The following is a 25,361-nucleotide window of genomic DNA, read 5'->3' on the forward strand; positions in this document are numbered from 1 at the left end:
GCTCCATCAAGTAGTTAACATCTTCAATTTGGTGGGGTTTTTAGTTCTACAGACGATCTCAAATATATTATGTGTTTCCCTTGAGGGGGAACCTGGACCCTGCCCCCAAGGCTGCATTACTGTTTCTTGACAACTATTTGTTTTAAAGTAGGTGCTAGATCCAAAGTACTCTTTAGATTCTTAAAGTATTTGAGTGATATCCAAACCCAAAGCCCTTCAGAATGAGGGAGATTTGTTTGTTAGCTTGCTTGCTTGTTTATTTATTTTTAGGTACTTGAACAACTAACTTGCTCCTTGAAAAGCAGGGATACAGAAATCAAAGGCCTGATTGTGCTGAATTCTTCTCTGTGATCATTATTCAGACTAGTTCCCAGCATGCCACAGTCCAAAGGAAAGGGTCCAAGATCTGTTTAAAACTCAGAGACTAAACAACTTACTCAGCACCCTGCTCACATTATTAGTGTTGCTTGTATTCATTATTTTAAAGTCTTTTTTTGCTAGCTCCTTTCATGCAATAATCTTAGGCTTCTGGAAATATTCTCGAAATATAGGAAGCACCTCCCTGACCTGGTTATGATGAAAAATGCTTTTCATGACTATCCCGTCTCTTCAAGGAACCTTGAAACAACCAAGTTCTTAGACATAATTGAATCCCAGAGAAGAATTTTACAGAAGTGCAGCTTCCTCCCCCCCACCCCCATCCCATTTCCCCCTTTTCCTTTCTTTCTTTGAAGAGGGGTTTCCCATCGTGAGAAAGGGAAATTTTTTTTAATCGAAATTGGCTCCTCCTGCTGCTCACCTACCCCTGAGTGTTGAGGATATTCACTCTTAGGGGAACAAGCAATAGTGTAGGGGGGGGGGCAATGGTGTGTGTGTGTGTAGGGGGGGGACAGGCAATGATGTGTGTGTGTGTGTGTTCTGTTTCAGCATCTAGGAGAGTGACTGTGTTGCAGCAATCTATTTGAAAGAATGTTCCCTAAATATCCCAATTAAAAAGACTCCATAGAGCTGAGACAAGAGCACCAAGAGAGCCCTGGTATGTCAACCCAAATTACAAAAGGCACAGCTTTTCTAAGAATATAAGAATTATATCTGTCTTTTAGGTACAGACAGTGGAATGGAAAGGACTTTTTGGAGAAGATATCCCAGAATAATTTCAAAGCAGAACCCTTTGCCTATGGTTATCTAGCTTTCCTTAACAGGTGCACAGGCAGAGAAGGCACTTGGTCCCTGAGGTAACATTTACTTGCAAGGTTAGGACAATGATGTCCACGACCCTGATTGCAGGATCAGCCCTAGGACTGCGGCACAGAAAATACGCTAGCCCGTCTGTCGTCCCTCCCCCGCTTCCATTCGTGGAGAGAATTGGAGTAGCTTTGGAGTTGCTGACGCCATCCCTTCCCGCCTCTGACTCTCAGAGAGCATGCGCTTCCATCCTCACTTCCTCTCAAGGAGGGAGCGAGAATAAGGCGACGCCCAAGCCGACCCGCTGCCCGCTCTTGTCACAGGAACTTCAGCACCCACGGGACGGACAGCGCTCTCCTCCACCTGGAGGAGACCTGAGTCCCGAGCGCCCACTGTCTAATTAATCCCTTTACTCCGGAGCCCAGCAGAGCTCCACTAGACGCAGATCCCCGCCACTAGCCCTCCCCGCGCCCACTCTCCTAGCTTTTCCTGTTTTTACTCCTCCTTTTCATTCATAACAAAAGCTACAGCTCCAGGAGCCCGGCGCCAGGCTGTTTCCGAAGCCAAGCGTGGAAGAATGGGTTTCCTTTGGACCGGCACTTGGATTGTGGTATTGATGCTCCACAGCAGCCCAATTCAGGCTTTCCCCAAACCGGCAGGTAGCCAAGGTACGTGGACCCTTTTCTTCCCACCTCCTTTCTATTTTGCTACGGAAGGTAAAGCTTGATATAATGCGCGGGCTGTATATCACCGTGCCTCATTTTCTGATCACATGGTATCCACGCACATTGACAAAGAAATCGGTTAGAACTTAGAGCCAGAAGACAGATTTTCCTCACTTTTTAAATGATAGAGCAGTAACATGGATTGTTTTGAAAAATCTTATTTTGAAATTGGGAGGGGGTGGCTTTTCCGTCTATTAAAGTGGTTTCGTTGTTTGTTTGTTTTTTTCCCTAGTCATCTTACAACCTTTCTCAGATTTTCTGTTCATAACATGTTCAATGTGTGATAAAAAAAAAGCTTTTAATGTGCCAACAATTCCAATCCAAATTATGCTCTGTCTCCTTGAAAACAGCTGGTAAACCAAGTGTTAGAACTCTGTTAGATTTCTGGTCAGCAAAAAAAAAAAAAAAAAAAGTGTAATTCTATACACTGGGATAATAAGCAAGGCAACGCTGATAATCATTTTTATTGTATAATCTTATAATTTTTGTCAATGTATATTTTTGTTTCACAGTCATCCAAAAATATTTCTATTTTCTTTTTTGAAGATTTTATTTAATGAGACACATTGTCTTTCGAATACACAATTAAATTTGCATTTGTGTGTGTTTATTCTAGACAAACCCCTACATAATAGAGAATTAAGTGCAGAAAGACCTTTGAATGAGCAGGTAGGTCAGAAGTAAATGTTATTTCATTTTATTTTAGTTATACTATTTAATGTAATCATGCTGTGACCTTTTAGCCATTTTGAATTCACAGACCTCAAAACTTAATAATAAACTGACTGAAATTATGATGGGAAATATAATTTTGGTAATTTCTGTATCCTGACAGTTGAATATAGAGAGTTCTGTATAAAACAAAGAGCTGACTGCATAAAAATCCAGTAAGCTCAACATCACATCCACTCTATTGTAAGATTTCTTAACTTATCAGAGATTTATCTTTTACCAATATTATCAGAGAAGGGAATTAATATTTATAGACTATTTGTTCTTTTATTTCATTTAATCTTTATGACAATACTTTGAGATAAAAAATATTATTTATATCCTACAAACAATAAAACTAAATCCCACAAGGATTAAATTATTTAGCTATCATATTTGGTAAGTGGTAGAGCAATGATTTAAAACCGGGTCTATCTCCTGTTTGTTTCACAGATTGCTGAAGCAGAAGCAGACGAGATTAAAAAAACGTACCCTCCAGGTAATAAGAAATTAGTTGATGTTAATTTAAATAATGTAGGCCGTGAGAAGCTTAACTAAAATGGATGTGCTGGGCTTGGGGGCTTTTCTTCCAGAAAACAAGCCAGGTGAAAGCAATTATTCCTTTGTTGATAACTTGAACCTGCTAAAGGCCATAACAGAAAAGGAAAAAAATGAGAAAGAAAGACAATCTGTAAAAATTTCCCCAAATGATAATAAATTGAATGTGGAAGATGTTGATTCAACCAAGAATCGAAGACTGATTGATGATTATGATTCTACTAAGAGTGGACTGGACCGTAAATTTCAAGGTAAATGAAGAAAAAGAATGTTTGCTATCTATTTTCTCTAATCTGTAGTTTCCCATTATAGGTAAGAGAAAGTCCTATACTTTGAAAATCTCTCTTACACACTCACAATCCTTTATTAGTCCATGTCCAAAATTGAGAAAAGGCCCAAACTTAATTGATATCATGCACAATTCCAGCTCCACAGAAGCCCAGGTTTTATTGTCTCTTTAAAGGGTCCTTTGAGTTCATTTTAACATTCTAATTTATTTTAACTATAAATACAAAATATCATAACTCCCATATAATTAAATCAACAAAATACCTGACACACACAATTCAAGGTGAAATACTTATTACTCCCTTTCCAGTGTTCTCTTCCTAGCTATAGCCTGTCTCCCTAGGCATTCTAACCTTTCCATGGCTTCAGTTCCCATCTATATCCTGATGTCTCATATCACTAGCCAGACTTCTCTGAACTATAGACCGATAACTGTCTACCAACTTAACATCTTCCCTTTGAAGTCTCAGAAGCACCTCAAACTTAACATGTCCAATGTTAAACTCATAATTTCTGTAAACCTTATAATTTAGCCCTCTTTCCTCTAGGAAAGGCACTACTATACATCCTATTTTTCAAGACAAATCTAGGAGTCAAACCATTATTTTCCTTACCCCTCACATTCTAATCCATCAGTCGTATCATTTTTACTTCCTATGTGTCATCTCAATTTTTTTCCTCTATTACTAATCACCTGCATCCTTTTCCAAGCTCCAATCATATCTCACTTGAACTACAGCAAAATCTTTTAATGGATCTTCCAGCATTCGCTCTGACCCCCTCCAGCTTATTCATGTAGCAGCCAGAGTGATCTATTCAACACACAAACATGAGCATGTCACTCTTTGGCATAAAACCTGCTAATAGATTCCCATTTCTCAGGATAAAACCGAAAATCCTTAATGTGTCATCTACAGTCTTACCTGGACTGTCTACTTCTCTGGTTTATCCAGCACATGATCTGATAGAAACCTTGTTTCTTTCCAACATGGCACTGATCGCAGTTTGTAATTTTACATCCCTGAGTGTGACTACTTATGATTTATCTTTGTCTCCTAAAATAAACTGAAAACTCAGTGAGAGTAGAAAGACTATAGTCCCAGTGTCTGGAGCTCATGAACTGATAAATGAACAAATGCACAAATAAGGGAATACATGAGGGAGTAAATTAAATATTGTCCTGAGGCATTGAGATCTGCCTCAATTCCTCAGTGTGTCTTCCATTCTGAGTACTGGTTCTTAGGAGTGACTGTAGATTTTCTTATGTGTCTTAATTCTCTTCCATGGGCCACAAGAGAAATATACTGATTATCTCTGCCAGAAAACAACTACTAATTAGACTTTTATAGGCTATCATAGCCTGAGGAGAATTGTGTTGTATATGTATGGGGTAGGGGAGATGGTCTATATTTTTATACATTTCATGTTGTGTACTACATGAAAAAGTTTTTTTGAATTCTACTCTTTTTAACCTAAAATATTTGGGCTAGCAATAAATGGGTACTGGGTATAGCTGCATGTGAAACAGATTCAACCACTTGGGTTGAGTTGACCGTTTAATAAAAATATAAAAATCATCTAATGTTTGTCTGTTTTTTGGTCAGATGGGTTGTGCATGCAGACAGAGGTAGATCTGTTTGTGATCTGATCACTAACTGAGCACCTTATTTTTAACATTGTTCAGCATTTTATTAACATCCCAAATAGATTCTAAACTATCAAATGCTAGGCTGATGGCTCTATGCTTGCCCTAGAGGTCATTTTAAGTCCACTTGAGTATATATAGAAGATTCTTGGAGAGAATGGTTTATGAGTAAATTGTTAATCTTCTCTCATACCCTGGTAATCCTGGAACCAGAAGGTTTGGGACCACCCAGGTGACTAGAGCCTCAGACGTGCAAACTTTCATCCCATAGAGAGGCCGAGGGGCCTAACTTCTGCAGGGCACTTTTACACCTTTAGGAAACCTCTGAATGAGCTTGTGCTGGAGAACCCAACAACTCTCCTTCTTGGTGTTTTCTGCAGTATGTGTGAGTTAGGATTTTTCCAAGTTTCTTTTAAGAAATATTGCTTTGGGGCTTCTCTCTGCATTCACCAAACAAATATTCATTGAGAAATTACTAATTATCAGACTATGAGCTAGACAGTAAGCTCTGTGTAGTTAGGGACCATGTCTAAACTATTTATCACTGTATTTCCAGTCTCAGCCCCTATTAAGACTTTAATACTAACATATTGAATAAATGAATGTTAAGTGCCATATTAGTTGCTGAAAATTCAAACTCAACTGGGCAGATGATGGAACAAGGCCCTTTTATATCCACTTAGAACTGGAGCTGCTTTAAAAAGTTATAAATGGTGAACTCATGTTTGCTTCCCCTCTGAGGTCTATATAGGAGGGTGAAATACCCCTTCATGAGCAGTAGAGAAGTCATTCTGAGTAATTCTTTCCATTGTGGAGGAGCAGGGGAAATCACAGAAGGCAAGGAGCATTGCCCCACAGTTCAGCTATTAACCCTGTCTAGCCAACCTGCACTAGGGGAGATCTGAATTCTTGGCTCCAGAGAATCCAGCAGTGCGGGGAGGAAAGAGGCTACTTCTTTAGAGTCTTGCTAATGTTCTCTCTGTAGTGAATTAAATGAACTTATAAGCAGCTGTTGCAGTTATTTTCCAGCTTCAGCAGGCAATCACTATTCTTCCTTTTTCAGATCCCAAGGGATAAATGGGAAGGGAAATAAATTCTTCTGCCTTTCCCTAGGCCTGGGTAGTTTCTGCTATACTTACTCCCCAGAGTCTGACTTGCAACCCACAAATGGACAAATCAGACCTAAGTGACAGTGAATCTCTGCTCTGGAAAAAATGGATGAGGAACCCAATTTTCAGTCAGCCAGGAGGGGAGCTGATTTTACAGGGTTTTCTAAGGGACTTTCTTGCTTGTTAGTCACTCTCGTACATAGGACTCAAAGGCCTTGCAGCTTACTGCTTGGCCTGCGATTCAGCAATAATACACTGTCAGAGCACTCCCAGCCCTCCATGGGTAATCACCCTGCTCACTTTCCTAAGCTTTCTTCCAAACAACACAAAGATGATATTCTGCCTGAGGCTGCATACCCTTCCATCTTTGCAGAGTCTGGAAAAATCTATGAATCCCCACGAGCTACAGAAGAAAAAGATAGAACCAGAATAGAATTATGTACTAGGTTCTTCTTTCTTTGGGTGGATATGTTCAGAATTCTTTGGACAGAATTTGGCTAGGGATTCAATGTCTATTTTCTCTAGAAGATAACTGCAGTTCCTTTATTTCAGGTGCAAATCCACTGTCCATAGTAATACAACTATATTAACTTTTGTATGATACTTGGCAATTTAAAAGGTGCTTTTACATCTTATCTCATTTGGTCCTCAGAATCCCATGAAATACATGCTGTTAATAACTTCCTTTATAGTGGTCCAAGAATACATAAATAACAAGAGAGATCATTGGAGCTAAATTTCTGATCTTTCCAAGCTGCCTAGAGGTGACAAGAGGAGTTAAGTGCCTTGTAAACTTGCACATATGACTATCCTGTTCCAGGGGGTATAGACTGTTGTTCAAATTGCTCAGTTGTGTCCAACTCTTTGCTACCCCATGGCCTGCAGCACTCCAGGCTTCCCTGTCCTTTACTGTCTCCCAGAGTTTGCTCAAACTCATGTCCTTTGAGTCAATGATGTAATATAGATTGGAAAAGACCAGTTGCTTCCTGGGAGTGCTCTGTGGGACATGGTGCCATTCTTCCTTGCCACCAACTCTACTGTATCCTTCCATTTCCTCAGGATGGGCCCTTGCTTTAGTCTGGAGTGGTCCTGCCAAACGTACTCCCAGAAAAGCCAAGCACACATGTCAGCAAGCTTATCTGGAGAGGTTTCCATAGATTTACATACTGTATTGTGCAAATCTGTTATCACATTTTAAAAGTTTAAATTTCAGGGACATAAAATAAGTTCCTTATTCTCTGGAGAAAGAGCTGTCGCATTAAGCTGCCTTACATAAAGGCGCCCTGATACCTGTTCACAAGTGAACAGTTATTCCAAGTAAGTCACAAAATCTTCAGTACATACTCTTTGATTCTGGGTGTGAGGCAGGTTCCCCCTCCCCCAGCCCAGGAATTTGCCTGCAAAGGGAATACATGTGCAGATAATACCAGCCTACTCCTTGTGTGGAAATGGAATATCAAATTATGTAATATATAGAAGAGTGCTTTGAACAATACGGCATATTATCTATTGGTATTTTACTTTTTGTACTATTAGCACTAAAAATGTTGTCTTCAGATCTTCCTTTTATAATCGCATAAGAAGCTTTCAGAATTTCCATTACCATCCTAGATTCTTGAAGTCAAATTTTATTTCAAACCAAGAGTTTACATGGACAAAGCCTCACCTTAAGTATATTCCAAACATACCTGAGTGTACAAGATTCAAATTATAAATCTAATGTAATCCAAGAAACAGGCCTGTGATCACCACAATGTGAAGTTGTGATTGTTCTGTCTAGATGACCCAGACGGCCTTCATCAACTTGATGGCACTCCTTTAACTGCTGAAGACATTGTCCAGAAAATTGCTACCAGGATTTATGAGGAAAACGACAGAGGAGTATTTGACAGGATCGTTTCCAAACTGCTGAATCTTGGCCTAGTAAGTCATATGCATGAGAACAAACCAAATTCGTACAGTTTGGAACATGCTAAGAAGCCAAACCACTTGATTCAAAGAGCCAAATGTCTATAATGTGTCTACTTTATACCAGTCACCATGAGTTTCGAGGACAAGTAAGACTCCATTCTTTCCCTCTAGGAATTTATGCTTTAGCAGAGGCACTAGACAAGCACACACATTCTCACACTACAAGTTGTGTAAGAACCATCAGCATGATTTAGTATGCCAGAAGGTGGGTTATATCCAGTTAAGCAATAAGGAGAAGATTCAGAGGAGGAGGTGTTTGAAGTGAGTTTAGAAGGATGGTTAGGATTTAACCAGCAGAAATGTTTTAAAAATGTGTGAGCTGAGAAAGAAATAAGATGTGCAAAGCCATGCAATGATTGGGAAGCCCTACACAATCTAATCTGCCCCTGCCCCTGCCCCATCTTGGTTCCCAGGCACATTAACACAGTCCTGGCAGGCTTTGCTAAGTCACTTCAGCCGTGTCCAACTCTGTGCAACCCCATAGATGGCAGGCCACCAGACTCCCCCGTCCCTGGGATTCTCCAGGCAAGAACACTAGAGTGGGTTGCCATTTCCTTCTCCAATGCATGAAAGTGAAAAGTGAAAGTGAAGTCGCTAAGTCGTGTCAGACTCTTCGAGACCCCATGGACTGCAGCCTACCAGGCTCCTTCATCCATGGGATTTTCCAGGCAAGAGTACTGTAGTGAGGTGCCATTGCCTTATCCATGGCAGACTTTAGGAGGGCGCTAAATTTGCAGGTTTCAACAGTTGCCTACCATGACCTGCACCTGAGGGTTGAGAAACAACTTGAGGATTGTTTTCTGTGGGTTCCAACAGTAAAGACGGCCTCTTCCCAGGAGTGCTGGGCAGTCACTGTGACAGTCAGTGTGTACTAGGGGCATAAACAAGGGATGTTCAGAAGATGGACCAGAACATTCTCTTATCTTCTAAAAATATGTGTTCAGCTAAAGAGTTTAGTATTTTTAAACCACAAAAATAGAACTAAGTTATATATATTTTGACTTTTTGTAACAGATTACAGAAAGCCAGGCACACACATTGGAAGATGAAGTTGCAGAGGTTTTACAAAAATTGATCTCTAAGGAAGCCAATAATTATGAAGAGGAACTCAATAAACCAACAAGCAAGACTGAGAGTCAGACTGGGAAAATACCAGAGAAAGTGGTAAGTATATGCAAATACATATGCATCAATTATATGTGTGTGTATACACATGTGCATGGATGTGTGTACTTGGATTCGTATATAATTAATACAGTTCAGTTCAGTTCAGTCACTCAGTCGTGTCCGACTCTTTTTGACCCCATGAATCGCAACATGCCAGGCCTCCCTGTCCATCACCAACTCCCGGAGTTCACTCAAACTCTCATCCGTCGAGTCGGTGATGCCATCCAGCCATTTCATCCTCTGTCATCCCCTTCTCCTCCTGCCCCCAATCCCTCCCAGCATCAGAGTCTTTTCCAATGAGTCAACTCTTCACATGAGGTGGCCAAAGTACTGGAGTTTCAGCTTTAGCATCATTCCTTCCAAAGAACACCCAGGACTGATCTCCTTTAGAATGGACTAGTTGGATCTCCTTGCAGACCAAGGGACTCTCAAGAGTCTTCTCCAACACCACAGTTCAAAAACATCAATTCTTTAGCGCTCAGCTTTCTTCACAGTCCAACTCTCACATCCATACATGACCACTGGAAAAACCATAGCCTTGACTAGACGGACCTTTGTTGGCAAAGTAATGTCTCTGCTTTTGAATATGCTATCTAGGTTGGTCATAAATTTCCTTCCAAGGAGTAAGCGTCTTTTAATTTCATGGCTGCAGTCACCATCTGCAGTGATTTTGGAGCCCCCCAAAATAAAGTCTGACACTGTTTCCACTGTTTCCCCATCTATTTCCCATGAAGTGATGGGACCAGATGCCATGATCTTCGTTTTCTGAATGTTGACCTTTAAGCCAACTTTTTTACTCTCCTCTTTCACTTTCATCAAGAGGCTTTTTAGTTCCTCTTCACTTTCTGCCATAAGAAATTTCTGCCATAATTAATACAATCCTTGTGTAATTAATACTTTAGCTGGTGCCAAATAAGATTTGGGGTATGTGAAATTTTTAGTCCACTTAAAATATATTTTAATGAAACACCAATGAGTTAAAAGATATAAATGAACTCCGCTTTGAAAATAATGTAAAAAGTCATGTTATATTACATAGTAAAAATTATGTCCTATACCCCAGAGTAAAATAACACATATTATGTGAAATGGTTATCTCACGTACAATTCATATAATCCCAGTGCACTGGATTCAAATGTTTCACAACTCTTGGTATCCAACTTCTGTTCACAGTGGATGTCATCATTTGCCCTCAACACCCCCCCCCCATAAAAAAAAAAAAAACTGGATTGATTTGATATTTTTCCACACCAGCTTTTTTTAAACTTTTTATTTTGTATCAGGGTATAGCCGATTAACAATGTTGTGATAGTTTCAAGTGGGCAGCAAAGGGACTGCCATACATATACGTGTATCTATTTTCCCCCAAACTCCACTCCCAGCCGGGCTGCCATATAACATTGAGCAGAGTTATCTGTGCTATACAGTAGGTGCTTATTGGTTATCCATTTTAAATACAGCAGTCCTCACCAACTTTTTATTCTGCAGAGCTAGTTGCCTCACGCTGCCTCTCCGTCTACCCTGTGCCCTTCCACCTGCTGCTTCCTCCTTCCATTGACTCAGGGGTCTGTGTCATCCTTTACTGAGATTTGTCATCCTGAAATCTTTCATCTCCCTGGACTCCTTACCTCTTCATCTTTTCTTTGGCCTTAGCCAAGCTACTAAAATCATTCACTCCTCCTCGAATTCTTTTAAACTTCTATTTGGAGCCAACCATAGGGGATATAAGAGAATATCAAACTCCTCACCTCTCCTTTCATTTTCTTCACCAGAGTGCCCACACCCCATGACCCCTCATCCCCTCCAACACCTGATCACAAATACAAGGGAAAAGTGGCTTATGGACTTATGGTCCTGTTTTAGGGGAGGCTAGAGAATGGAAATTGGTATGAATTGTTCTGTTTTTACCAGCTAGGTTAAAAGCTCTCCTTTGTTCTCCCTACTTCCAATCTCCACCATCTGTCATCTTTTAAAACAGCTTTGGAAGATCCATCTACCATAAAAAAATTTTCTAGACTTATCACATAACTCATGGCTTTCATTCAAGCTTACCAGTCTGAAGTAAAACTGACATAGCAATTTTCTTCCTTCACTCCCATTATGTACTCCTTACTTCTCACCTCTAAAATGTCCATATGCATTAATGAAAACAAAATTATTCTTCCAATAAATATTTATTGAGATACCAACTATGTACCAAGCACTGGGGTTACAATGCTCATTTAGAAAGGTATAATCCCTGTTTTCATGAAGCTTAAAGTCTAAAGGAAGAGGTAGATGGTCTTCAAATAGTCATGTATTTTAATTGCAACTGTGTTAAATGCTCTGAGAAAAGAAACATGGTTCTGTAAAACCTCATAAAAAAGGAACCTATCTTGGACTTAGGTTGGGGAGGCTTCCTGGAGGAGGTGACTTGAGCCAAAAACTGAAGTTAGGCATTAACTAAACTGAATAGGAATTAACAAGGGCAGGACTTGTTACTAACTGAATAGGAGTTAACTTGTGAGCATGAAAGGCAACCAAGAGAAGGATGTATGGAGTACCCAAATGACTGAAACCAGACAGTGTAGCTACTACGTATCTTTAAAAAAGATAACCTTGGCTACATCATGGAAAATGCAGGGATGGGAATACATCAGAAGGTAGTTGTGTACCAGTTAGAAGGGAAGAAGTTAAGGCAGCTTGGACTAGAGTGGGGCAGTGAAGCAAGAAATGTATAAATTTGGGATAAACTTAGAAAGTGTGGCCAATAAGGCTACTGATGGATCAAATGTAGGGAAATGAAGAGGAAGAGGCAAGCAAAGCTCTTACATTTCTGCCTAGTTCACTAAGTGGAGAATGGATCATTATGATAGGGAACATTTTCTACACATCAGGTCTGGGAAAAAAATCCTGTGTACCCTCCCAGACAGGCTTCAAAGTGTCACCCAGAAATCCCTAAGGTGTGACGTTCTGCTAGTATCAGACATTGTGACAGGCTTTCCTGTATCTTGGCACCATCCCTCTTGGTAGACTCTAAAACTCAAAGTTCATTTCCTTAGTGAAAGGCAATTTTATGAAAAAACACTCATGAGTATTGGTGAAGGGAAACCTGGCCAGAACAGGAACCTGCCTATTCTCCCTGGAGCAGGATTCAGGGTCTTCAGGTAAAGCACCTGTCTCTAAATCTCAATGCCCTTCCCATGTGACTTGATGCCCACATGCCTGGAAAAGTTTGATCTTGTGAAAGAAGAGGTGTTCGTGCACTTTAAAATTCAAGAGCATCACAGATGAGTGTCCATTAGTTCTAACAAAATGTTTATTTTGTACTGATTTCCGCCCCCCTCCCCACAACTGGAGACTCCAATGGCAGCAATTCAAGATGCTTTTACTAATGGAGAAAATGATGAAACAGTATCTAACACCTTAACCTTGACAAACGGCTTGGAAAGGAGAACTAAAACCTACAGTGAAGACAACTTTGAGGAACTCCAGTATTTCCCAAACTTCTATGCACTACTGAAAAGTATTGATTCAGGTAAACATTTTTTCTGATCATGTGAAACAGAAACAGTAATTCCAGGAAATGTGTGGGTGGGTTTTTTTTCTTCCTGTTTTCAGTTTCTAAATTCAACCGTCAATGACATATATTACGGCCTCGGGGAAAATGGTTCTCATTGATTTTTTTCAAAAGAAGTGTACTAGTCATGGAAATATTTAGGAAAGGATAATCAGGAAAGGTGGGATTTCTGGATAATTTAATCTTCATGTTAACAGAGGGTGCATTTATTTGTTCAATAAACAGGTATTGAACACATGTTGTATTCCTGGTTTTGGAGAGAACCTTGTACCCATGTAGGGATGAATCAGAGAGCATTCCCGGCCTGACCCAGTTCAGCCAAAGATTTTATTGCAAACCTCTTTAAGGTTTTATTTTCCTCCTTCAGTAGAACAGTGTATGGAACATAATTTATTATTTTTAAATTATATAGAATTTTGCTTTTTAAGTATTTTCAACTTGTCTTCAAATGAATTGAAGTGAACTAAACATTGGACTAATAAAGGTCAGGAGCTCAAAACGCACTTGGGAAATGATTTGCTTTTCTAAAAAATGAAATCCTTAATGTAGTGTTCTCTTTTCTAAGTGCACCAAAATGAGTTGACTGAAGATTTCAGTTCATGTTTATTTTTGGTTAATCTGCAAGGAGGATAATAATGTGCCAATTCTCTGTTGTTATTATCTAGATAGATGCCCTGTACTGACTTATGGCTTTTCTTCCTCCTATTTAAAGATTCATCCCCAGACTGAACATTCGTAATAAAGATTTCTGTAATTGTAACGTATTTTCCCAAAGTGACCTTAGAGTGAGCTTTCATTTCTGGAGAACATCCTTTTGTCCTTCAGTCCCAGACATTGACCAGATGGCACCCAGCCCCCCTGCTGGTGTCTGCAGGGCTTATGCATCTTGAGGGTCCATTCTGAGCCATCCTGCCCTATTGGTTGGCAGATACCCAGCTCAGAACCTCTGTCATCTTGGTGAGTCACTTCTTGTCAGTGAAGTGCATCAGCATGATACTAAATATTTTTATGGATATGACCTTGAGAAAATAATGTGACTGCTGAAGTTATCGTTCACCTGCACTTCCCAGGACTTCTCTCCTCCATCTTTTCTCCCACCTTCCTCTCTCCCAAGTTTGTGACTTTTATATGGTAATTTTCAGATTCCATCGTATGAAATATTTTTTATTTTATGTGCTTTAATCTTTTCAGTTTCCTTGACCCCATTCTTTCTTGCCTTTATTTTTATAAACTTTTAATTTAAATACTTATACTGAGGGCTTTGATACTACCCACCTTTTTCACTCAAGGTCTGAACCAATTGAGAAATAATTAAACAGAAAATGAAAGTATCTTCAATACTGATACACACTAGGTTGTAGAATGTAGCTTAGTGTGAGAACCAGCGGTGGGCTTGCCTATTCCCTACCCCTCAGTCTACCTCTCAGAACAGCTCTAGTCCTAAAATAGTTGGAGTTTATAAAATAGGCCTGTTTTCCAGGTCCCTGCCTTCCACTGTTGCAAAGCAGTGGAAAGGAGATTCCAAATGCCCATCAGTCAAGAAATGTAGACTGATGGCTGTTGGCTACCAGCCCCATCTGTGAGAAGGCTGAAAAGGTGGGGGGAAAGACTAGAAGAAGTATGTAGAGAAAATCCTTCATGGCAGCAAAAAGAGTAGGGAAGCTGTCCTCTAGCAACATAGGTTTTCTTTTCTTCAAGGAAATAGATTTTTTCCCCCCTGATTTCAGAATTAATGCAGCCACTGAACTACTGTAGAATCACTGGTCACCTTGTTCTATCAAGATACAGAACAGTATGTCAAATATGAAGTTTCCAAGAAACTGTTAACAGTGGTTAATCTATAGGAAGTTAATCTATAGTGGTTTTGCCCATAGGAACTAAGCATTGCGGGGAGGGGGAAGAAGAGAATATTGTGTTCACTTTTTACTTCTGTACCATTGGAATATTTTCATGATTTGTGTATATTCTTTGAAATGAAATCGAGGTTGAAAGCAATATATACTCCTGTTAAAAAGTCAACCTTGCATTTAAAAACTAAACATACATGTGTGTTCCTATTTCAAGTATTAAGCTTGATTAATGAAAAGAGGTCATTCTTGCCCTCAAAAACATAAGAGTAGAGAAGGGTTATTGGGTTACCAATCTTCTAACTTTCCTTTGAGTTTCTATTATTCCTGGTTGCAAACTATATCAATAAAATATTCTAGATTATGGTAAACCTCTTTGGAAAAGTTATAATTACTCATTTGTGAAAAAATTAAGTATATCAGTACATTGTCCTATATTCCCAGTCATGACGTGGGCTTTTCATAAATATATTTTAGCTATAAATGGCTTAGCTATAAATGTAGGGAGAACTATTTCAATAAGATGCTGTACTTCATAAATTAACATTAAAAGATGAAACTATATGCCACCATTTAAAAAAAAATATTTTGTCCTTTTATATAGAAAAAGAGGCAAAAGAGAAAGAAACCCTGATTACTATCATGAAAACCTTGATTGATTTTGTGAAGATGATGGTAAAATATGGCACCATATCTCCAGAAGAAGGCGTCTCCTATCTTGGTGAGAGTCCTATCTCTTTTGTTTTCACAGTGGCTAGTTTTCTTTGTCCAAAATGAATGAGAGATTTGGGAATAATTATTTTACTAACTTGATCATTTATACCAAAATAGCCTGACTCATCTGGGTTACCAGAATTGCCCAGCTTGACAATGTATACAAATAAAATTAACCTGACATTTTCAGTTCTTTATAGATCCAGTTCAACTACAAACATTTCACCTCTGTTGTACTCTGTTTTACTAACATTTTCTAATCATTTTCTCAGAGATAGAATTAAAATTTGTCTTTTTTTCAATTGTGTTCACATGGTTGGGAGTAAATGTCTTGATTTTAACCAGTGGGGTCTGTGTGTGGTGAGCACTGGACTGGGCAGCAGAAACTCTGCCTCCTGCTCCCAGCTCTGCCTCAGACCATGTCTGTCATGCCCAGGAGAGCATCCATCTTTCTGGACCTCAGTCTTGTATCTGTGAGATCAAAGACTCTGTTACCTATATCAGGGGCTGATAAACTATTGCTCATGGGCCCAATCTGTCCCATGACCTATTTTTGTATAGCACACAAACTAAAAATAGCTTTTACATTTTTTTAATGGTTGAAAAAAAGTCAAAAGAAGAATAGTATTTTGTGACATGAGAAAACTAAATAAAATTCAGACTTGAGCATCTGTAAATGAAGTTTTACTGGAACAGCCATGTTCCTCTGTTTTAGTGTTGACCATAGGTGCTTTTGTGCTACAGAGACAGTTGAGTAGTTGAGACCGTGTGGCCCACAAAGTCAAAAATATTTACTCTTTGACCCTTGATAGAAAATGTTTGTCAACCCTTGATTCCTTGAACTCTATAGATAAGCTGAAACAATCTTTGATTCTGCATTCAGGTTGTGAAAAGAAGAAAAAAAGCCTTTTGTTTTCCTGCTTTGTTTTAGTTAATTAACAAATACCACTCATCTTAGATGTCCTTTGGGCAAGATGAATTCAGGGCCCCTTACTCTGATCACTGACAGGGGATGGAGAATTAAATGGAAGAGAAAATATCGTAGGACAGAGTAATCCAGAGTTATTCTGTATAAATGCCATTTTTTTCTACATGAAAACTAGTTTTACTCTTTTTTTCTGATTATAAAAGAATATATTTATCTTTAAAAAATAGTCAATGCAAAAAGATGCTAAAAAGACAGTGAAAAACCACTCATAATACTAGCATCCAGGTAACATTCTGATTTATATCCTTCTAGATATTTTTCTGTGTGTACACACATACATACCTATGTCATTTTTTAATTTTTTCTCATTTTTTTTAATGGGCTTAAGTTACACACCATGCTTTGTGGCCTACTTTACTCACTTAATAGTAGATCAAAAACATTGTTCCAAATCAACCACTGTTTCATGTTAATACTTGGTGACTCAAAAATTCCACACGTAAGTCATTTATCCTATGAAAATAAATTAAATCTGCCACAAAGTCTTGTGTGCAAGCCAGGTATTTCTACTTTTTTTTTTTTTCAATTTTTAAGATTTTATTTTTTCTTGGAAGTTGTGAACACTGAACTACAGTTTCACAAATCAGCAAGAACACTGATTCTTACCCTTTAAGAGTATAATTACAACAAATGAAGTATTTTTTTTTAATTGGGGTTTAGTTGCTTTACAATGTTGTGTTGGGTTTTACTGTACAGTGAAATGAATCAGCTTTATGTATACATGTATTCCCCCCCGACCTTGTTTTTTATTTTTATTCCACTATTATTTATAGGTATGCTGTCCAATGTGATAGTCACATATTGCTCTTTAAATTAACAATAATTAAACCTAAGCAAAATTTAAAATCTAGTTTCTCATTTGCTCTAGACACATTTGAAGGCCACAGATAACCTATGGCTACCATATTGAATAGCACAGAAATGAGTATTTCCATCATTGCAGAAAGTTCTATTGGACAGCACTGGCTTATAGAAACAAAACAATGGAAATAATCTTGCTACCCCACAAGATTATTATTTATTCTTACTTAGACTAAATTTTATTTTTAATGTTTGTGTTTTTAATAATTGTATGTTTATAAACAATAAATATGGTTTAGAAAGACTAAGGGAAATGTTCATGATATACTGTTGTATGCTTAAAGCCATTTAGAACATAACCTTAATTCTGGTGTTAAAAAATGGATATCCTGGGAGGGGATTTATGTATACCTATGGCTGATTCATGTTGATGTCTGACAGAAAATAACAAAATTCTGTAAAGCAATTATCCTTCAATAAAAAATAAATAAATTTAAAAAAATGGACATACATACATAAAGTTGGAAAGAAATATACCAAAATATGATCTGAGCAAAATGTTATTTTTTCTTTACAATTTTCTTATCATTTTCATGTATAACTTTTACAATCAGAAAATGAGTTGTACGTAAAGAATTTTCTGTACAAGCATGTTGGCTTTTGGCCTCCACTGCCATGGAGGTATACTCTCAGACCCCTGAGAGCTCAGATGCAGCATGAGTAGAAGGGAGAGAATTAACTAACCTCTTCTCCTCCATCTCAGCATGTGACAACGATCAGTGGTCTACACTTCTGTTCTGGTCCCAACAGTATGTGGTGACTACAAAGGTTGCCAGCTGTGGTTGCTATTTCAGAAAAGAAAGCAGAAGGCATCACACAATAGAATATACTGATTTTCATCTCAAAAAGGGATGGGGTAGGGTAGAAGAAAGAATTTTCTTGAGGCGAAGTAACACAAATAATGGAATCTTTGTAGACTAATTGTAAAGAAATGCTTGTTTGCACATAGTCCTGTCCTACTAGTGAGATGCATATCTGACTGGTTAAATAAACTGAATACCAAGAGTATGGATTCAAATTCACTACTGCCTTGAAGTGGTCAGAGTCTAGACTCCTATCTGGTAACACCTACAAGATGTTACTCTAAAGAGCAGAATTAGGACAAAGACAAGAATACAGATTTTGGCTTAATATGAGTAGAGAAATTCTCACCCTTAAGACACTTAACATGATGGAGGACTTAGCTAACTCTTGGGAGTAATCATTTTGCAGAATATAAGTGTATCAGATCAGCATGTTGTATACCTTAAACTTACACAGTGCTCTATCTTAATGAAAATAAAAAATTTAAGACTAACAATAGAACTAGCTGCCTCATAGTGAGGGACCTGAGTGACAGAAATCCAACTGTTTGGCTTATGCAAAAAAGGAATTTATTTCCTTATGTAACCAAAAAGTCCAAGGGTGGGGTAGTCTAGCTTCACGTTTGTGAAGCCCACCAAAGTGTGAGAATCCATTTCTTCTCCATCTCACTGACTCTCTGAATATTGATTCATTCCACATAAGCAACTCCATTATGAAACAAGATGGCTGGCACAGCCTCAGGCTCACATCTTCATGGTATACCAATCCTCATGGAAAGAGAACATCTTTCTCCTAGCATTGTATCTCATTGGCCTGGCTTGAGTTATCTGCTTCTCCTTGAACTATAGCCCAAGGGATAGGGGAGGCAGACCTGGGTTATTCATGGATTGTAGCTCACCAGGCTCCTCTGTCCATGGATTTCTCCAGGCAAGAACACTGGAGTGGGTAGCCATCCCCTTCTCCAGGGAATCTTCCCAACCCAAGGATTGAACTGGGGTCTGGGCTTTCCTGTTGCTCAGCTGGTAAAGAATCCTCCTGCAATGCAGGAGACCTGGGTTTGATCCCTGGGTTGGGAAGATCCCTTAGAGAAGAGAAAGGCTACCCACTCCAGTATTCTGGCCTGCAGAACTCCATGGACTGTATAGTCCATGGGGTCGCAAAGAGTCGGACACGACTGAGCGACTTTCACTTTCTCCCACGTTGCAGGTAGATTCCTTACCATCTGAGCCACCAGGGAAGCCCATTCAGCCACCACTAGAGCCAAATATGCTGAGAGTGGGAGAGGTGTGGGCTTTCCAAAGGAAAATCAAGATGTAGTTACCAGGAGGCGTTGAGTAGACCAAAACCACAGGTGTTCAGTACAGTCCCCAACCCTGGATGTGTTCTAGCACTGGCCAGAAATGTGGAAGAGACTTCTGCAACTGACTGACTAGGATGCTGAACTTGAGGACCTCTAATTAATGCCTTTCCATCCTGAGAGTCAATGATTTCTAGAAATATAATCCATTTCAAAGCATCTTACTAGCAGTGTTTTGCTTTTTTGTTTCATTTTGGTTTTGGCTGCACTGGGTCTTCTTTGCTTTGTGCAGGCTTTCTCTGGTTGTGATGAGAAGGGGCTACTCTTCGCTGTGGTGTGTGGGCTTCTCATTGTGCTGGCTTCTGTGGTTGCAGAGCACAGGCTCTAGACACAAGAGCTCAGTAGTGTGGTGTATGGGCTTAGTTGCGCCTCACTTGTGGAATCTTCCTGGATCAGGGATTGAACCTGTGTCCCCTGTATTGGCAGGCTGATTCTTATCCACTGTACCACCAGTGAAGTCAACTAGCATTGTTAATATTGTGGAATTACTATTGTGATAATTGGGGTGAGATTTAAGCATTTTTAGTAGAATTTTGAAATCATCTTTCAAGACATAACATTTTATTTCTTCTCCTCCCTCTTCCAGAAAACCTGGATGAAACAATTGCTCTTCAGACCAAGAATAAACTAGAAAAAAATGTTACTGACAATAAGAGCAAACTTTTTGCAGGTATGATTTTACTATTTATTTTCCAGCTTTTATCAAAATAACCCTTTTGAGGGGTAAATCATAAATGTCAGTAAATACTGGTAAAGAATTACAGATTTCAAAAAGTTTGAACATCTGAAATCCAACCATAGGATTAAGTAGCTATAACCTTGGCCAGTTTCACTACAGAATCCAATCCCAAGAAGCACTAAAAAGAAATGAAGGCTTTATTGAAGACTTTTAGGTGGTGGTTTGTGAATAAAGATGAGAACTGTGTCATGAGTTAAACAATCCTTTCTAAAATTCTCCTTTAGGTATCTTTTTCTCTGCCCAGATCACCATCACCCAGACCACTGTCCTGGACCCTCTGTCCCCTCTCTGCTGTTCCCTTCCTTGCTGTCCCCTTCTCTCTCCTCTGGGACAGTCTGTGCCCTGTGTGGTGTGACTTATGCCCTTGTCTCAGTTTCTTCACCCCTGCATCTCCACCCATCACCCTGCTTAGCATGTCAAATGCCATGGGGTAGCCTTTCAGGGATGCAAGATGGGCAAAAAGAGAAAAGATTGCAAACTCTTATAATTTTGTGTATACTTTAATTTTGTGTCCCTACCACAGAGATTATGTACATATATTTGATATAATACATACCCCTTTAAAATGATGTTTTCAAGTAATTTTTAGTAACCTGGAAACATTGTTCCATAATGATGCTAATGACAAAAGCAAGGAACAAAATTGTACTACTAGGAAAAAATTATGCATCAAAAAATACGTATATAGACACACTACCCCACAAAACTAGTAGTGGATATTTTACAAAATGAGACAATAACTGATTTCTTTTTTCCTATTTTTCTGTAGTAATAAACCTTTTATTGAAAAAAAAGCTTATCACTAGACTGCTTGATGTTCCCTAGTTTACTGACCACAGTAATGCATTACAGTTGTTTTCAAGGGGTTACTTACTTCATGGTTTGATTCTTTAATTCAATATAGCATTTTTAGAAAGAAATATAGGGTTTTTTTTGGCCATGTTGTGTGACCAAATTGTGGGGATACTAATTCCTCAATTAGAGATCAAATCTTTGTCCCCTGCAGTGGAAGCAGGGGGTCTTACCCATTAGATTACCAGGGAAATCCCAGAAATACAGTTCTTTTAAGTGAGAAATGAGCAAGGATTATTATTGACAGCAAGGGTCCAACTTTCTTCTTTGTGTTAGGGTGACCAGGGGTAAAGAAGTGTGAAGAAAGAGGCAGGAGAGAAGTCCAGCCACAGCCTCAAACCCTTATGTGTTATTCGAACAGACTGTTCTTCAAAAATAACATTGAGGAGATGGGGCAACTGCAGTTATTTTCATTTGAAATCAAGACTCAGTACTTTGGAAACTGACATATCTCACTTGAATATCTTTGTTGACTAAAATAAGGAGAATAACACAGTGTGATAGAATGAAAAAAACACAACCAGAATCCAGAAAACTGGGAGTGGGGGAGTTGGCCCAGCTCTTCTGTCAACTCAGTGGCTTAGCACATCCCTTCCACACATCTCTCCTCTCTTTGGGCCTCAGTTTCCTCTTCTGTCAAATGAGGAGGGAGAGGAATCAGACTAGGTAATCAGTAAGATCCTTCCAGCTCAAAAAATGGTCTGACCTCAAACTATACTTTTTCAATAAAATTTATTTCTACACTTGGAATTAATACATGAAATAGGGTTATAACAGTGTACAATCTGATTACAGTGCCATCAGAGAAGAGTCATGAAGAAACAGACAGTACCAAGGAAGAAGCTGCTAAGATGGAAAAGGAATATGGAACCTTGAAGGATTCCACAAAAGATGATGACTCCAACCCAAGAGGAAAGACAGATGAGCACAAAGGTACGAAATTGACAATTAAATTGGGGAAGCAAAAACTTTCACTTGAAGTTTGATCCGAAAGGCAAACTCCCACCAAATCTGAGAAATTAGCACCATCTGTATAGAAAGAATTCAGCATGTGGTACTTTATTTGAATAGAAATCTTTTTTAATGGCCTTGAGTCTTCTGGGATGGCAAATTGGTTTCATCTTTTGATGGTCTTTAGTGTCCAGTGGGCTTCTGTGCTTGGGGAGAAACATTCATGACCATTTGTGCATTGCTCAATGTCTAGTTTCTGAACTTATAAATTAAGCAATTTTTATTTAAACATAATTGACACTCCTCTAAACAGTCATATACTACTTATTCAACAAAGTCATCAAAATTTACGGATTTAACAAAGCAGATTTGCTTAATCATTTATAGTGATTGCAACCTGAAACTTTCAAAAACTTGTTTAAAAATAAATCAAATATATCAAATTTTCTTAAATAACCTAAATACTTAAAAAAAAAAGCACTACACTAAACTAGCTAAGTAATTATAAAACCTGTTTTTATCCTTATACTTACACATTCCTGGGGTTCAGTTTTTACTCAACTCTAGTAAGTCTATATTGGAGAAGGAAATGGCAACCCACTCCAGTGTTCTTGCCTGGAGAATCCCAGGGATGGGGGAGCCTGGTGGGCTGCCGTCTATGCGGTCGCACAGAGTCGGACACGACTGAAGTGACTTAGCAGCAGCAGTAAGTCTATATAATCCTCCTAGGTTTTGAGACACATTACCATACCCTCAAAGAAAGATACTCTGTCAAGTTGCAAGTTCAAAATCATTAACCCCCAGATTTCAGGTCATTATGTGGGATCTGGATGCATAGTCCAGTGTTTTGAGCCCCTTTAATTACAAAGTGTTCTGGTTATGTCATGGAAAATTTCTATCTGTTTCTCAGATATTCTTTTTCTGAAACTCAGTGTCTTTACCAGAAGTTGTGAACAGATGGCTTAAACCTACTTTTTTTTTTTTTTTTTGTCATTATGATATATTGAACTCTTTGGTATAATTGGAACCTTGTTTATATCTTATCTGTATCTTATTAGTAGGGTCATCTAGAGGTTTCATTCCCTGGAAGCTGAGGGAGTGGATCATTGCTCTATTGGGGGTGAAGGTAGCAAGGATGACATTCAACTATTTTATCATCTAGAAACACGTCATTGGGGTCCTTTTTCATTGTTTAGTACATATAATCCTAAGTGGCAATGAACTGACAGACTTTGCTTATTTCTTGCTGTAATGTAAGGCCACAAAAGCTGATCATGTTCTTGTGATATACTCTTTTTTTTGTTTAACTTTTTATTTCGTATTGGGATATAGCCAATTAGCAATGTTGTGATCCTTTCAAATGAACAATGAAGGGACTCGTCATACAGATTTGCTGTTTTTCAGTCACTAAGTTGTGTCCAACTCTTTGCGACCCCATGGACTGCAGCACTCCAGGCTTTCCTGTCCTTCACTAACTCCCAGAGTTTGCTCAAACTCATGTCCATTGAGTCAGTGATGCCATCCAACCATCTCTTAGCTCTTAATTTTGAAGAGACTGATCCACATGCAAGTTCCCAATCTTTCCTGCTCATACAGAAACAGGTTCACATTCATATTTGTTAACAGACCCATGCTTAAAATGTCTGTGTATTAAGTAGAAAAGAAACTAGCTATTTATGTATTACCTTGTAACTTAATTAACAGCAATAAAAGTACAAACTATCTCTCTTATATTAAGAAATTAAAAGATTATACTACTTTCTTTGTTAACGTCCATGCATGCATGCGAAGTCTCTTCAGTCGTGTCCGACTCTTTGAGACCCTATGGACTGTAGCCCACCAGTCTCCTCTTTGCTAATATCTTATATTAAGTTTTTCCATTTTTGTAAGTTGTTTCAGTTGATAATAATGGTGATGATGATGATTTTTCTGTTTAAATTGGTGTAGCTTAGGCAGTAGGAACCCTGCCTCCAAGTTCTTCTGTCCCTTTTGCACTGTACCCAGTGGTTTTTAAAGCATCTATTCTCTCTAGCAACAAAAGCCTTTAAAAAAAAAATTGAAGTATAGTAATTTGCAATGCTGTGTTAGTTTTAGGTGTATAGCAAAATATGTATGTACATTCTTTTCAGATTCTTTTCCATTATAGGTTATTACAAGATAATGACTATAGTTCCCTGTGATATACAGTAGGTCTGTATTGTTTATTTATACATATTAATAGTAGTGGGGGCTTCCCTGATGGCTCAGTGGTAAAGAATCTACCTGCCAATGCAGGAGACTTGGGTTGGACCCCTGGGTCAGGAAGATCCCCTGGAGAAGGAAATGGCAACCCACTCCAATGTTCTTGCCTGGAAATCCCACTGGGCAGAGGAGCCTGGTGGGCTATAGTCCATGAGGTCACAGAGAGTCAGACATAACTTACTGACTAAACAATAACAACAAATATAGTGGTGCATATCTGTTAATCACAAATTCCTAAACAGGCTATTCTAGAGCTACTCTGAAGTTTCCTGCCCCAGGACTTGAAATCAATTCTCCTTCAAAGAATTCTGGTTCCTTTATATAGAAAATATAGAAAATTAAACCTAAGTTATACAGGTTCAAATGAGTGGTGATGTTCGCCAAGGGTACTGCAAGTATTTCAGTTGCTCGGACTTTTTGAGACAGGGCCAAAAAAGAACTTTTTCTTAATATATGAGGTTCATGTTGATCTTTCCTATCTCATGAAGTTTTAGATTATTATACCTTTCTTCTCTCTAGGCTGGATTTCGTAGACCATCACAAGTTTCTTCTACATTGCCATAGCTGACATGTCAACTCTAATTGTTTGGTAATAGCCTATGTTGGAAAAGATTATGAGGCTGCATCTGGACTCAGGAGGAAAGAATGTTGCAATGATTAATTAATTAATAGTGTTTGTCATGGGCATGGAAAGGGGGGATTGGTAATATATGTGTCACATTTGGTGAGCAGTCATGCTGCCTTGATACTTCCACTCAACCCTAGGCCTACTTTGGATGAGTGATAAACTTTTTCAAATAGCTTCTTAATTTGCCATCCTAGCAATTTTTTTTTTTTTTAAGAAATAGAAAGATGGCTTTAATTGTCAGCCAGGGGAAGGGAGAACACAGTAGGCTTATACCTCAAGAATTGTGCCCCTGCTTCATGAGGGGCCTGGGGGATCATATAGATGGGGCTTGCAATCAGGGGTAGGAGCTAAAGAACAAAAGTGTGAGGATCTTGTATTCTTCTTCCTCTTGCTGTATTTCAAAAACAGTCATAGGCTGGCATCTAGTAGCCCGGCCAGCCAAGCATTTTTAAGTGTACAG

General features: G+C 38.7%; 1 protein-coding gene across 6 annotated transcripts in view; it reads left to right on the forward strand.

Moving 5' to 3' along the window:
* Positions 1-1,355: 1,355 nt before the first annotated feature.
* The window catches only part of SCG3 (secretogranin III), a 37,984-nt gene continuing 13,978 nt past the window's right edge, over positions 1,356-25,361 (forward strand). For 3 of the 6 annotated variants that reach the window (XM_086320935.1, XM_086320936.1, XM_086320937.1), the window contains exons 1-10: positions 1,356-1,853; positions 2,527-2,579; positions 3,075-3,120; positions 3,215-3,430; positions 8,002-8,144; positions 9,207-9,356; positions 12,700-12,877; positions 15,371-15,487; positions 20,077-20,160; positions 21,877-22,014. In XM_086320935.1, the coding sequence (XP_086177061.1) occupies positions 1,763-1,853; positions 2,527-2,579; positions 3,075-3,120; positions 3,215-3,430; positions 8,002-8,144; positions 9,207-9,356; positions 12,700-12,877; positions 15,371-15,487; positions 20,077-20,160; positions 21,877-22,014 (1,216 nt within the window). In that variant the 5' untranslated portion in view covers positions 1,356-1,762. Of the gene's footprint in view, positions 1,854-2,526; positions 2,580-3,074; positions 3,121-3,214; positions 3,431-8,001; positions 8,145-9,206; positions 9,357-12,699; positions 12,878-15,370; positions 15,488-20,076; positions 20,161-21,876; positions 22,015-24,792; positions 24,822-25,361 lie in introns of those variants that run through there. The other 3 variants (XM_086320938.1, XM_086320941.1, XM_086320939.1) reach the window with 2 other exon arrangements.

The sequence above is a fragment of the Bos grunniens genome, chromosome 10 (assembly GCF_055505025.1).
Source record: "Bos grunniens cultivar Pamir isolate PY7600 chromosome 10, Bosgru_T2T1.0, whole genome shotgun sequence".
NCBI lineage: Eukaryota > Metazoa > Chordata > Mammalia > Artiodactyla > Bovidae > Bos > Bos grunniens.